Source organism: Poecilia formosa, unplaced genomic scaffold, assembly GCF_000485575.1.
Source record: "Poecilia formosa unplaced genomic scaffold, Poecilia_formosa-5.1.2 Scaffold671, whole genome shotgun sequence".
Taxonomy (NCBI): Eukaryota; Metazoa; Chordata; class Actinopteri; order Cyprinodontiformes; family Poeciliidae; genus Poecilia; species Poecilia formosa.
This window is the reverse complement of record NW_006800610.1, coordinates 66219-79427: the sequence shown is the minus strand read 5'-3', so window position 1 is coordinate 79427 and position 13209 is coordinate 66219. Positions and strand designations below refer to the sequence as shown.

The 13209-nt window shown below is 42.6% G+C and overlaps 1 protein-coding gene across 1 annotated transcript in view; it reads left to right on the top strand.

Annotated features, from left to right (window-relative positions):
- The window catches only part of LOC103130777 (E3 ubiquitin-protein ligase TRIM37-like), a 71320-nt gene that overhangs the window by 34229 nt on the left and 23882 nt on the right, over positions 1-13209 (top strand). Inside the window, exons 13-14 of the mRNA XM_016666165.1 lie at positions 5735-6043; positions 7174-7326. Coding sequence (XP_016521651.1) covers positions 5735-6043; positions 7174-7326 — 462 coding nt within the window. The remainder of the gene's footprint in view (positions 1-5734; positions 6044-7173; positions 7327-13209) is intronic.

Below are 13209 nucleotides of genomic sequence, written 5' to 3'. Positions count from 1 at the left end.
CCTCTGCCTCCCTATTTTTTTTTTTGATAATTAAAACTTATTTCTCACCTTGTTATCTAGTCATAGTGTAGACAGTTCAAAACACTGCATCCCTTTTTATATGAGATTACATTTAAGTCTACCAGGGAAATGGGAGTGGGAATTTGCGTGGGTGATATGCTGCAAGGAGTCTAGTTTAAAATAACATTGGAGGTCATTTAAGAATGTTGTGATATATATCATGTATTGTGATATAGCAAAAATATATCAGGATATTAGATTTTCCTCATATCCCCCAGCTCTATTTCAAATACACAAAAAATAAATAAAAACTACTCAACAAAGCATCAGCTTATTCAATGCCTTATCACTTTATTATATTTATTTTCTAATTTCTTTTAAATGAAGAAAAATATTTTAAAGTCTTTTCCGTCTTAAAGATACATTTGTTGTATTTGTACTAAATATAATATTGTTCTATTTTGTATAGGCTTCGCCCTTTAAGGCTATCCTAGTGGGTTTATCCCTCGTGTGCAGCGCAGCACTGAAAAAAGCTTAGTCCACGCCCACCTACTGGGTGGGCCCCAACCCAGTCTGTATAAATAACGGTCAAACTGGACAAATGGTTCCCTCTTCAGCGTAAGATAGCACTGTTTTAAGAGCGAATGTCCGTTTTGCCCGTCTTGTCAGACGGGGTACATTATGTCCTTTGATGGGCACCAGATCTTCGAGGGATGCCTGGGTCCCCAGCACGCCGACGTCACCCTGACGCCTCAGCCCTCTTGCCGCTCCTGTATTCTCCTCTCGCTGGAAGAGAGGAGCCGGAGCTAGCCTTTTCTAGGCTGGCGCTAGGCGGGGCGCCGGGCCCACAGAGTCCGGTCATTGCTCGTGAGAGATGCTAGCTATGCTGAGCGTTTATCGGATAATCCCACTGACGGCGACAAGGACGACAGCAGGAGCAGCTGCCTTTCGGATGTTGCTTCCCAGCTGAGAAGCACTGCGGTGGAAGAGAGGCGGCTAAGCGGATACTCAGTCAAGCCCGGTCTCTGTAAGTCCAACTCAACCCCGCTTCGAGCTGTGGACTCGCTCCTCCTCGCGCTACCTAGCTTGATTGAGGGGCCGGCTAGTGCTAAGGGGCTTCCCGTCCCCCAACCTCCTCCACCACGTTCAAATGACCTGGCGGGACAGTTTAGCTCCGCCCTGAGTCGCCGACGGGACCCCATCTGGCCTCAGTTCCCAGTCATAATGGCTTACATAACTGAGGCAGCGGATGAGCCTGTGAAGCTGAGGGCACCTGTCTCCACTTATGCGCCTATCAGGGTGGAAGGGTTAATTGAGCGGAGTTTTCCCTCTGTTACCCCTCTGGATTCAGGCCTTGCTGACGTGTTTGGGGCAAGGACGTCAGGATTAGTCCAGCGTCCTGCACCCCTTCTATGCACAAATCTCTGTGATCAGCTGATTACCAGTTTCTCTGACCGGGCCCTCCAGTGCACTCCACAGTTGCTGCAGCCTCTTCCAGTTCCGCTCCACCACCCTCCTCCACCTCTCTTGCAGTTCTTCCCGGTGCGACAGCCAGTGACCCAGCGTCTTCCCGGAGGACGTCAGCCCGAACCATCCGGACCGGCCAGCCGCAGGGACCATGGAGAAGGCAAGCTAGGAAATGGCTAGCTGAGAGGAATGTGTGTGATAATGTGAAATGTTTTGAAATAAAACACAAACGTATCGCTGTGAGCAAAATCCCTGCAGGTTCCAGCTCTGTCAGATCAGCTGATCTCATAGCAGCTTCCTCGCACACATTCCCCACACACAGCGAGCCGGCGGCCTCTAAACAGCTGTTTAGGAGGCACCGCAGCTCCGCGGTTTCTACACAGAATTTTTCTGTCTCAGTGGATAAGTCTGCCGCTTCTGAGCAGTCTGAATCTGAGAGCGCGTTTTGTGAACAGTCAAAGCCTACTGTATTTCCGGCTGCAGCTTCACACTCATCTCACTTTGTGAGTGGTGACTGTTTGTCAGATGACAGCAGTGGTCCGCGCCGAAATGGCGTCTTAAGCACCCTGACTCCCCTTCAGGAAGCACGCGGGTTCGCCCTTGGCCTGAAATGAACGCGGCCGCGTCATGCGGCATGGAGGCTAACAACCAGCCCTTTCTGACCCCCATGAGTCCCCCGGAGAATCTCTGAGGCAGGGGACGGCGGTAGGGGCTCTGACTTGGCTGGAGTTCATGCGAACCACAGCACCTCATATGAATGCACGCCCACTTTCAGAACATCATACAGAGTGGCGGCGCGCATGTCCCCTGGACAGGTGGATGGATCGGCTAATCAGCAGGGTTTACATGCTGCAGTTTGGAGGCAGGCCTCCGCCTTTCAAGGGGATTGTGGAGAGGCTTCTCCCACCGCCGGTGAGGAATGCCGCTCTCATGTCAGAGCTGCAAGAACTGGTGGCGAAAGGTGCTATCTCCACAGTTCCCCAGGTAGAAGAAAATGTTGAGTTTTATTCCCGCTATTTTCTGGTCCCCAAAAACAGGAGGAGTGAGACCTCCTGTTGGAAATTCTCTATTTGTCCCTGTTCAACATTTCGATTGTGAAGAGGTCATTCCACATGCTGACAATCAGACAGGTGCTGGAAAACGTTCACCAGGACGACCGGTTCACCTCCATAGATTTTAAAGACGCATACTTCCACGTCTCCATCATTACTGAAACACCGGAAGTATCTGCGTTTCTCCTTCCAGGGGCCCAGTATCAGTGCAACTGTCTGCCCTTCGATTATTCTCTCGTGCCGCGCACGTTTTCCAAATGTGTGGAAGCAGCGCTGCAGCCACTGCACATGGCAGGGATGAGAGTCCTCTTCTATCTGGACGACCTGCTTTTACTGGCTCGGTCCAGAGAGGAACACATCACATCTGCTGAGTCTGGGATTTTCCATCAACTGGGAAAAGAGTTTGGCTTTTTCGTCCCAGATGATCATTTATCTAGGAGTGGAGCTGAACTCAGTTATGATAAGAGCCCCATTAGCATAGCCGAGAATCGAGGCTCTGTCAGTGCAGCTCTGCCGTGTTAGGCCTCGCAACGTAGTGGCAGCTCTGTCAGTCACGCGGCTGCTGGGGATGATGTCAACATTTCACGTGGTGATTCCACTGGGTTTGTTACACATGAGACGCCTTCAGAGATGGTTCGCTCACCTGTGCATAGATCCTGTGCGCAAGAAGAGGCACGTGATCTCTGTTCCTCCTTCAGTGGGAGCCAATCCCATTCACTGGGGGAGCCCCAGCATTCTGGCAGAGGGAGTTCCCCTCAGCAGACCCATGTCACACCTATCAGTGTTCACAGACGCACCCCTGTTGGGATGGGGAGGAACGTGTCTGTCTCAGGTGGTTGGAGCACAGTGGCCAGACGACATGACTCTTCATATAAACGTGCTGGAGCTCCTCATGGTGCTGGAGGTGACTCAGCACTTTTCTCCTCTGCTGAAGGAGTTCTCATCCACATGGTCAACAGAGTGGTGGCAGACTACGTAAATCGCCAGGGAGGCATGCGCTCTACTCTGCTGTTAAACATCGCCAGACAGCTGCTGTGCTGGGCGCATGTAAACCTGCTCTCGATCAGACTGGTGTACATCCCCACCGCAGGCCCAGCAGTATTGAGGGACATTGCCCGCCCTCATGGCAACAAACCAGCATAACGCAAAGAAATTTGCACAGTTTTTCCCCCAACTAACTTACTGAGTTGAGTAAAGCTGTTGGATGCAGGTGATGAAGCTGCCATGGAGAGAGGATGCGCTCTCCCAGGCTGGGGCAGAGATCAGGAGCCACTCAGAAATAGGGCAGCGTCTCTGGGTCTGGCGGCTGAATGGGAGCACCTAGAGAGGCTCGGTCTCCCTCAGAATGTGGTGCGCACCATTCAGGACGCACAAGCCGCTTCTACCACAGCGTTATATGCTTCGAAGTGGTCAGCCTTTCAACGCTGGTGGACGGGAGAGAGCATGGAGCCCATTTCATGTCCTTTAGGCTGAGTGCTGTCATTTCTCCAGCAGCTGATGGACAGAAACTTAGCTTTCTGCACCATTAAAACGTATACTGCAGCTATTTCCGCCATGAGGGTTTTGGTGACAGAACGGTTTTCAACCACCAGCTGATGAAGCGGTTTCTGAGAGGTGTGCTCAGAAGCAGACAGGTGTCGCACCCACTTGCTCCTCCATGGGATTTGACCCTGGCCCTGCACGCTCTGGTTGAAGCTCCATTTGAGCCTTTAGCCCAGGCTCCTCTTAAGTTCATGTCTTTTAAAACTGCTCTGCTGTTGGCCCTTATGTCTGCAAAGAGAGTGAGCGATTGTCCCGCTCTCTCTGTTGCTCCTTCTAATACGAGCCGACGGCAGCTCACCCTGCTTTTACTCCTCAAAGCATCACAAGCTCGTTCAGATCAAGGGAGATATCTTTTGAGGGTTCTTATCCCCCTCCTCATAAATCTGAGACAGAAGCTGCTTCTCATCTTCTCTGCCCTGTGCGCGCGCTCTCTTGTTATGTGGCGCTCACGTCTGCACTGCGTCGCTCTCAGTGTCTGTTCATGCATTACAGAGATAACTCAGTGGGGCGTCCTCTGTCTGCCCAGTGTCTTTCTCACTGGTTGTGTAAGGCCATCTCGCAGGCTTACACTTCTTCTGGATTGGCTCCTCCAGAGAATCTTGAGAGCTCACTCCACCAGAGGGATTTCATCCTCCACAGCTCTGCGTGGAGGAATGTCTGTGGAGGACATTTGCACGGCAGCTTCCTGGTCATCTCCATGCTCATTTATTCGGTTTTACCTGTGTGATGTTTCCACGTTCTCTATGTCCCATTCTGTCCTCAGAGTTCTGACAGAATAATTATTTTTGTCATGTTTATTTACAAAGCATTTGTGAACAACATGGTTGTCCAAAGTGCTGCATAATAAGTTACCTGTTCTGTTCATCGTTACATTGTTACAGTTCGTAACGTTTGTTGTTCCTGTTCACAGCAGCAGGTCTGTTTGTCAACCTTTCTGACCAGAGCCTATTCTCCTCTCTGGTCTTCTGCTGTATGGGAGGCCAGGAGTGCATAATTACACACTCTAGGCTGAGACTGTTTTTGTTATATGCAAGCAGATGCTTCATGGTGGTAGTCTGGATGGACCCAGTGAGGCATAGACTACATCGTGCTTTGCCGTTAACCCACTAGTGATAGCCTTAAAGGGCTGCGCCTATACTCATAGAATCTGGGGTTACAATATGTAACCAACAATTCTTTTAATGATCCTAAATAAATCCCTGAGATAAAATATGGAAATAAGCAGACCATGAATTTTCACAACTTTTGAGCAAAACTACAACCTCATTAGGGCTGGATGATATGGTTGCAAACCTTATTTCAATAAAAGAGTTTCATATTGGTCGATATTGATAATTATTGATTTTTTTTGTTTTCAATATCTAAAATACTGTCAAACTATATATCTATTTTTAAGCAGTTATGAGGTAGGGTAGTAAAACCTAAACTGCTGCTGTGCAAGTTACTCAACAGGTTGTTATTAGGTAGCCAAAGTTGTGGGGAACTTGAAACTGCTGGTAACCCAGCAGGTTGTTACTAGGTAACCAAAGAGCAAGTGAGTTAGTCGATGTCACCAACCACAAGAGGTTAAGCGGCTAAAGCCTTTCCTCTCCCTACATCTCACGGAATACCATGTGGTTGTGGAATATTCTGTACATTGGATTCCTTTTTGTTTTTGTTCTGGTTTTCTGCAGCCCACGCTCACTCCAGAAAAGAGCGGGAGCGGCGACCGCAGGTGGTGCGGCGATCAGCTCCGGACTCAGGAGTCTTGATCCGCCTCAAGGCGCAGATGGCGGAGGTCCGCAGCAAGATGGCCGACGTCAAGAGTCAAGTTCTGGAAACGCGTGAGTCTGGGGAGCCCAGACCCGGCCCATCTGGTGGCTTCGGCATGGAGGAGGCTTTGGCTCATTCTGCCAGTCCAGAGCTGCCAGCTTGCCACAAGGGCGACGCTCTGGAGCAGGTGGGGCAAGCAGCTGCGACCCGGTCCAAGGCCTGCCGACCCAGTAAGGACTCTGTCAAAAAAAAACTAATCATCTGCTTTTGTTTGTTTAAAGTAGGAAAACAGTTTACCAGCAAAATGCACTGATGCAGAGGCAGAGTTTAAGGCTGGAAGTAAATATTAATGCAGCTCTTTGAGAGCTGTTGTCATCACGAACTACATCTTGTTTTACACTTATGTAAGCAGTTATCATTCCCTGCTGCTCCTTAAAACATCCGGAATCATCTTTACTATAAAGTGTTGCAAAAAAAGGCATTCTTTAGACCTGGAGCAGGAATATTTGACTCGTATTAGACAAATGTCCAAAGCAACAATCCTTCATTCAGTTGTCTGTCTGTAGAGCATCCACCTACCTATTCATCCATTTGTTATCTTGACATGTTATAAAGTTGTTACATTCTGCAGATTTTTCATTTAACCACTTAAGCCTTTTTTGTATAAAATTAGAAATGCACTAAATACAAATAATCAAATAAATTCATTTTTAAATAAGAAAATAATCATTTTATTCCCTAAAAAAGCAACAACACAGCACTCCTTTAGTTTACATATTATCATTTGTAGCAAATAATGCATCTGCAGCTAGAAGATATTTCTAACATCAGTATATGAAAGCTTAAGCCTTTCTGCTGGACTTAACATCAATACGGTGTTGGGCTGATCTGTCGATAATTTTTTAATTTAACCACTTCATATGTAGACAGCAGAATGTGCTTAATAGATCTTTTTTTACAGCACTTGAACCAAGTGAAGCTAAACCTTTGCCTTTTGTGTTCTAGGCAGAACATGTTTACAATTTTTTTTATCTTAAATGCAAAATCTGTATATTTTTTGTACCGTTTTATGAGGTAATTGCCTTTTTTGAGTCTGTATACTCTAGCTAACAATTTATTGATTACCAAATGTTGACAATTATTTAAATAATCAGTTAATAGTTACTAATCATGATTAATCCGTTTCAGCCCTAGAAATACTATAGCAAAAGAAGAGAAGAAACTCTTGTGTTTTGACCTTAATTAATGGATCATGAAATCAAACCTGTTTGTATAATTAAATCATGATAAAGCTGCCATTGTATTGTATTAAAACGTGACATTATCCCTAGATTGTTCCAGCGTGTTTTTCTGTCTGCAGCCAGGAAGTCTCTGTCTCCCGTTCTGGACAGCAGCGGAGAGTCTCTGCTTGTGAAAAGGAGGAGTTCCGAAGACTTGAAGGACGACCTCAGAGGAGCAGAGTCCGCTGCAGAGCTCAGCCTGCATCCTACAGATGGGACAGGAGGTGGAGAGGGTTAGTCCAGCTTTTTCAAGTTCTTTTCAAACCCAATAAAGTTTATTGGATAATTAGAATTAGGGGCAGCAGAGAAAAGCTGCAACTGTACTTCATTCTTACAACAGCAGCCAGTGCAGTGAGAGTTTAAACATTTCTTAATTCAGATAAACTGCTGTTTAGCTTTAAATTATTCTCCACAATGTTCTGAGGCATTATGGAGAACATCTTGTTTTTAAAGCCTGGTTCTATGTGACTTATTGTTCTACTTGGCTTATAAGTATTTCTTCAGTGTAGCTCCAAAACCATCCACTCTGTTCTCTGTGCTGTTGGAGTATGACTGAAAATAGTCGCTGATTCTTGAGTGGCTCAACTGTTTTAAACTTTCGTTGTTTTGGCACAATGCAGTGCTTGTCTCTTTACATTCTTACTTTCTGCACAGCATTGTATGTACATATTTTTTCTTTTACAAACATTGATTTTTATTGGTTTCTATAGAGCCCTCTAGGGGACATGGGGAAAAATTTAGCTTTTGTGTTCCCTCACAATATGCTTACTGCAATATTTGCTGGTCTGTTTTGTATACAGTCACAAATGTCAATTTAAAATTTCAAATGTATGCACATTTAAAGAACCTCAGTGTTTATTCTTAACTCTTTGGTGCAAAAAACTGATTGAAAATTGATTGAGTCCGTTTGAGTAAGGTTGCAATGGAACTGCACATGAAAACATCCCTTTAAACCACTGAGACTACCAATACAAAAGAGACAATCAAAACTGTCAGAAGACTCATTACCCCACGATAATAACCCAGAAATAGTCCAAAAAGTTTAGATGTATTTTTTCTTCTTTCCTACATACGGAAATCTTCTGTTTATATCTTAGGTTTGTGGTGCATTTCTTTCCTAAAGAAAAAGATTTTTTTTAAAAACTTCTGATATTTCACAACGAGATAGTAAGATACATGGAAAAACCTCACAAAAGCCTTATATAATAGCAGAAAGTATGATGGCCACTGTTAGAAAGGTTTGCAGTATTCAATTATGACGCATGAACTAATCAGTACAGTATTGCGAGAGAACACAAAACCTTTTGTGAGATAATGCAAAAGAAAAAAAAAAATTCCATATCCCCTAGGGGGCTCCGTAGGTTTCAACTTCAGATTTGCTAAATTGTCAGATTTATTTAGATGGGTTCAGTTATTAGTTTTTTTTCTCTTTTTTATGAGAATTATTTACACCAAAAATAGAAACAACAAATTTGTCCACAATAAATAAAAACACAACTGTCTCTTGAAAAGCTCAAAACTTAGCAAAAGTTTCATGCCGTCTCTCAATATTTATTAAATAATTAATCCAAATCAGACTTTCCTTCTTATTTTAGTTCAATATTTTAAATAACTAAACAGCAAATATTGGAAATCTTTATGCTTATCACAATAACACATTTTGCTGGACGATAAATTGTTCCAGAAGTTATTGTAATAAATGATAATATTGTTTTGAGACCATTTTTAAGTAATGGAAAAATAATAATGCAAGAACACATTGTAAAGGATCGGTAAACTTTACATTCTAATGAACATTTAACACTGGACCTGGAAAACATTTTAAATATCCAAGATAAACAAAACAACAAATAAAATTAATTTTGAAGTATTTGTAAACAAAATTGTCCTTCAAAAAAAGGGCCGAAGACTTATTTTTTTTTTTGTATTAATATTTTTATTAGAAGGGAAAGAGACATTACAGGCAAAACCTTTACTCTTAACATAGTACGCCGTGATACACACCTTCTTTATGGCATCGATAGAAACGAACAGGATACAGGTATAGAAGAGGTAAAAAGTACATAACTGACAAAAGGCATACAATTTACCTCCTATGAGTATTTTTCTTTTTCTTAAGTGAACAAGACACAAGAACAAACCTAGTAAAAAAAAATAAAATAAAAAAATAAATAAATAAATAATGAAAACAGAGGGGGAAAAAAAAAGAAGGGGGAAAGGGTGGAATGGGGTGTAGCACTCAATCCGGGGGAAGAGACTGAAGAGAGTGAAAGAATGTCATGAAAGGGCGCCATAAGTTATAAAATTTGGCTGAGCTGCCTTTCACTGAATATCTAATTCTCTCCAATTTTAGAAAAGACATGGTGTCATTTAGCCACTGATTGCTAGAGGGTGGTTTAGTTAGTTTCCAGTGGAAAAGAAGACGGCATCTTGCCAATAAGGAAGTAAATGCTAAGACGTCCAATTGATTGGAAGTGAACTGTTTGTAGTTAACTGGAAGCCCAAATATGGCAACATGGGGAGAAGGTTTAATAACCACTGAAAGTATCTTTGACATTGTAACAAAGTAGGTCTGCCAAAAACTCTGAAGTGATGAACAGGAATAAAACATGTGAGTTAAATTACAGGTAGGCGCACGACATTTCTTACAAATGTCAGAAACGGAGAAAAATTGCGACAATCGATTTTTAGAGAGATGAACCCTGAAGAGAACTTTAAACTGTATAAGAGAAAGTCGAGCACAGATTGAGCTTGAATGAATTTTCTTAAGAGCATTATTCCACCAATCCTCTCCCAAATTTAGACCAAGTTCGAGTTCCCAAGCAGCCTTAATCTTAGTAATGAGTGAAGAATTAAAAGACAGAATTTCATTGTAAACTTTAGAGATATATGACCTTTGAAGAGGATCCCAACTCAGAAACAACTCCAAGTACAGGTTTGGTGGCCTAGAAGGAAAACCGGGAAACAGAACCCTGGCGCAGTGTCTAATTTGAAAGTACCGGAATAGATGAGAAGGGGGGAGATTAAATTCTGATGCAAGGTCTGTAAAGCTGCGAAAAATACCTTCTTTGTAAAAATCCTTAAAACATAACAGCCCTTTATTATCCCATGACAAAAAGGCGGGATCTGTGAGTGCTGGTTGAAACAAGTGGTTCCTCATTAAAGGAGCAAGTGTAGATGCTGAGTTAAGTTTGAAATGCCTCCTAAACTGGCACCAAATTTTTAAGACGGAGCGAACTACTGGATTGTTTGTAAAGCCAGAGGGGTTGGATGTAATGGGGGAAGTGAGAAGAGCAATTAGTGAGGATTGGGAGCATGATTGTGCTTCCAACTTGCACCATGGGAAGTTCAGGGATCCAAACCAAAATGAAATTTTGTGGATATGGGCCGCCCAATAATACAGCTGGAAGTTTGGAAGTGACAAACCACCGCTGAATTTGCATCTATGAAGAGTGGATTTGCGGATTCTGGGTGATTTACCACACCATAGGAAGCCAGAAATAACTTGATCCAACATTTTAAAGAAATGTTTCGGCAGAAACAGTGGAAGACTATTGAACAAAAATAAGAATTTAGGTAAAACATTCATTTTAATTGCATTGATTCTACCTATAAGTGAAAGAGGTAAACTATTCCATCTTTGGAGGTCCAATTTAATTTTAGCAATTAAAGGCAAAAAGTTAGCAGCAAAAAGAGAGCTTAATGACCTAGTTACACTGACACCCAGGTACTTAAAACCAGAGCAGCTCAACTTAAACGGAATGTCAGATTGTGAAAGCTTTAATGCAGCCGCGTTGATAGGGTAGCATTCACTTTTAGCAATATTTACTCTGTAACCAGAAAAAGATCCAAATCTTTGAAAAGCAGATAAAATTGACGAGATGGAAAGATTAGGGTTTGAGACGTACAGCAATAAATCGTCAGCATAAAGAGATAGTTTGAATTCTGTACCTAATCGGGAAATTCCGGTGAAAGAGTTAGAGGACCTTAAAAAGATTGAGAGAGGCTCTATAGCCAGAGCAAACAATAAAGGGGATAACGGGCATCCCTGTCTAGTGCCGCGGAAAAGTCTGAAAAAACTGGATTGAATACCATTGGAGGAGACACTAGCATGAGGGGAAACATAAAAGAGATGTATACAAGAAATGAATGCATCACCCAGTCAAAATTTCTTTAAAACTGCAAATAAGTAATCCCATTCAACTCTGTCAAACGCTTTCTCAGCGTCGACCGAGATCACAACTTCAGGTATTTCAGTGGAGGTTTTAGAGTAAATAATGTTCAGGAGTGTACGGACATTAAAGAAGAGTTGCCTCCCCTTAACAAATCCAGTTTGCTCATGTGAAACAATAGTTGGTACTATACTTTCCAGACGACAAGCCAAAGCCTTAGCAAGGATCTTAGCGTCTACATTTATTAAAGAGACAGGTCTGTATGAGCTACAAATATTGGGATCTTTATCCTTTTTTTAAGAGGAGACAAATAGAGGCTTGTGTTAAAGTATGAGGGAGACTGCCCTTTTGTAGTGACTCTTTGTATACCGCATGGAGTATTGGGGATAGCTTGTCCTGGAATTTTTTTAAAAATTCAACAGGGAATCCATCCGGACCGGGAGCTTTGTTACTTTGCATGCTTTTCATGGCAGCAATAATCTCCTCTATGGTTAAAGGCAAGTCAAGTTCCTTAGCAACATTTGGGTTTATCACAGGGAAGTTGAGGCCGTCAAGGAACTGATTCATTTCAGTAGGATTAGCTGGAAATTCGGATTTAAATAACACAGAATAAAAAGACTGAAAAACCGAATTAATGGTAGTAGGATCCTGATGCAGAGTGCCTGACAAGTCCATAATCTGTGGGATCATGTGCGAAGCTGCCCGACGACGAAGCTGGTGAGCGAGAAGTCGGCTAGCCTTATCACCATGTTCAAAATAAGTAGAGCGTGACCGTAAGAGAAGTCGCTCTGCATCATTGGTGGTAAGAAGATCAAATTCAGTCTGTAAGTCAACCCGTTGTTTAAGTAAACCTGGTGAGGGGGAAATAGCAATTTGTTGATCCAGATTAGTAATATCAGTACTAAGTTCTAGCAATTTCGCTTTGCGCATCTTATTCAAGTGGGCGGAATATGAGATAATTTGTCCTCGTAAAAACGCTTTTAATGATTCCCAAAGTAAAGAATATGAAATTGGATTACTCTCATTTTGATTTAGTACAATGAAATCATCAATTTGAGCTGCGATAAATGTGTTGAACCTTTCATCTGAAAGAAGTAGAGGGTTGAGTCTCCAAGGTGTGACATACCGATGTTGAAAAGCAAACTTAATATCTAATGAAAGAGGGGCATGATCAGAAATGACAATAGGGTGATAATCAACAGATAGAACATTTGGAATTAATTTAGAGTCAACAAAAAAATAATCAATACGAGAGAAAGACTGATGCAAGTGGGAAAAGAAAGAAAATTTCTTGGATTGGGGATTATAAAATCTCCAAGGATCAACGCATCCATTCTTTGACATGAAATCTGAGAGTGATCTAGACATTAATGTAGGGACCAAACTGCGTGGGGCAGACCTATCTAATTTGGGATCGATGACGCAATTCATATCCCCGCCTACTATAAGGAGATTATTATCTAAAGAAGGAAGAGATTCAAATGGCTTATTCATAAAGTTTGGGTCATCAAAGTTGGGGGCATATATATTCACTAACAGAATTGGGACATGGAATAATTTACCAATGACAATTAAGTATCTACCATTTTTATCCGAAATAATTTTAGAAGCTGAAAACTGAATTGATTTGCTAACTAAAATAGCAACCCCCCTGGCTTTAGAGTTGAAATTTGAATGAAATACATCAGAAACCCAGGGACATTTTAGTCTGACCTGATCTTTGGTGCGTATATGGGTTTTTGCTGTAAAAACACCAGGTCAGCTTTAAGATGTTTCAAATGGGCAAAAATCCTTGATCTCTTAAGTGGGCTCCCCATACCTTTGATGTTCCAGCTCAAAAATCTCACAGAAGACCCTGTTTGTGGGATGTTCACATTATCTTTAGTAGACATGTTTCAAGATGATTGCAAAGGTAGAGACAGGAAAACTGAGTATGGTGTACCG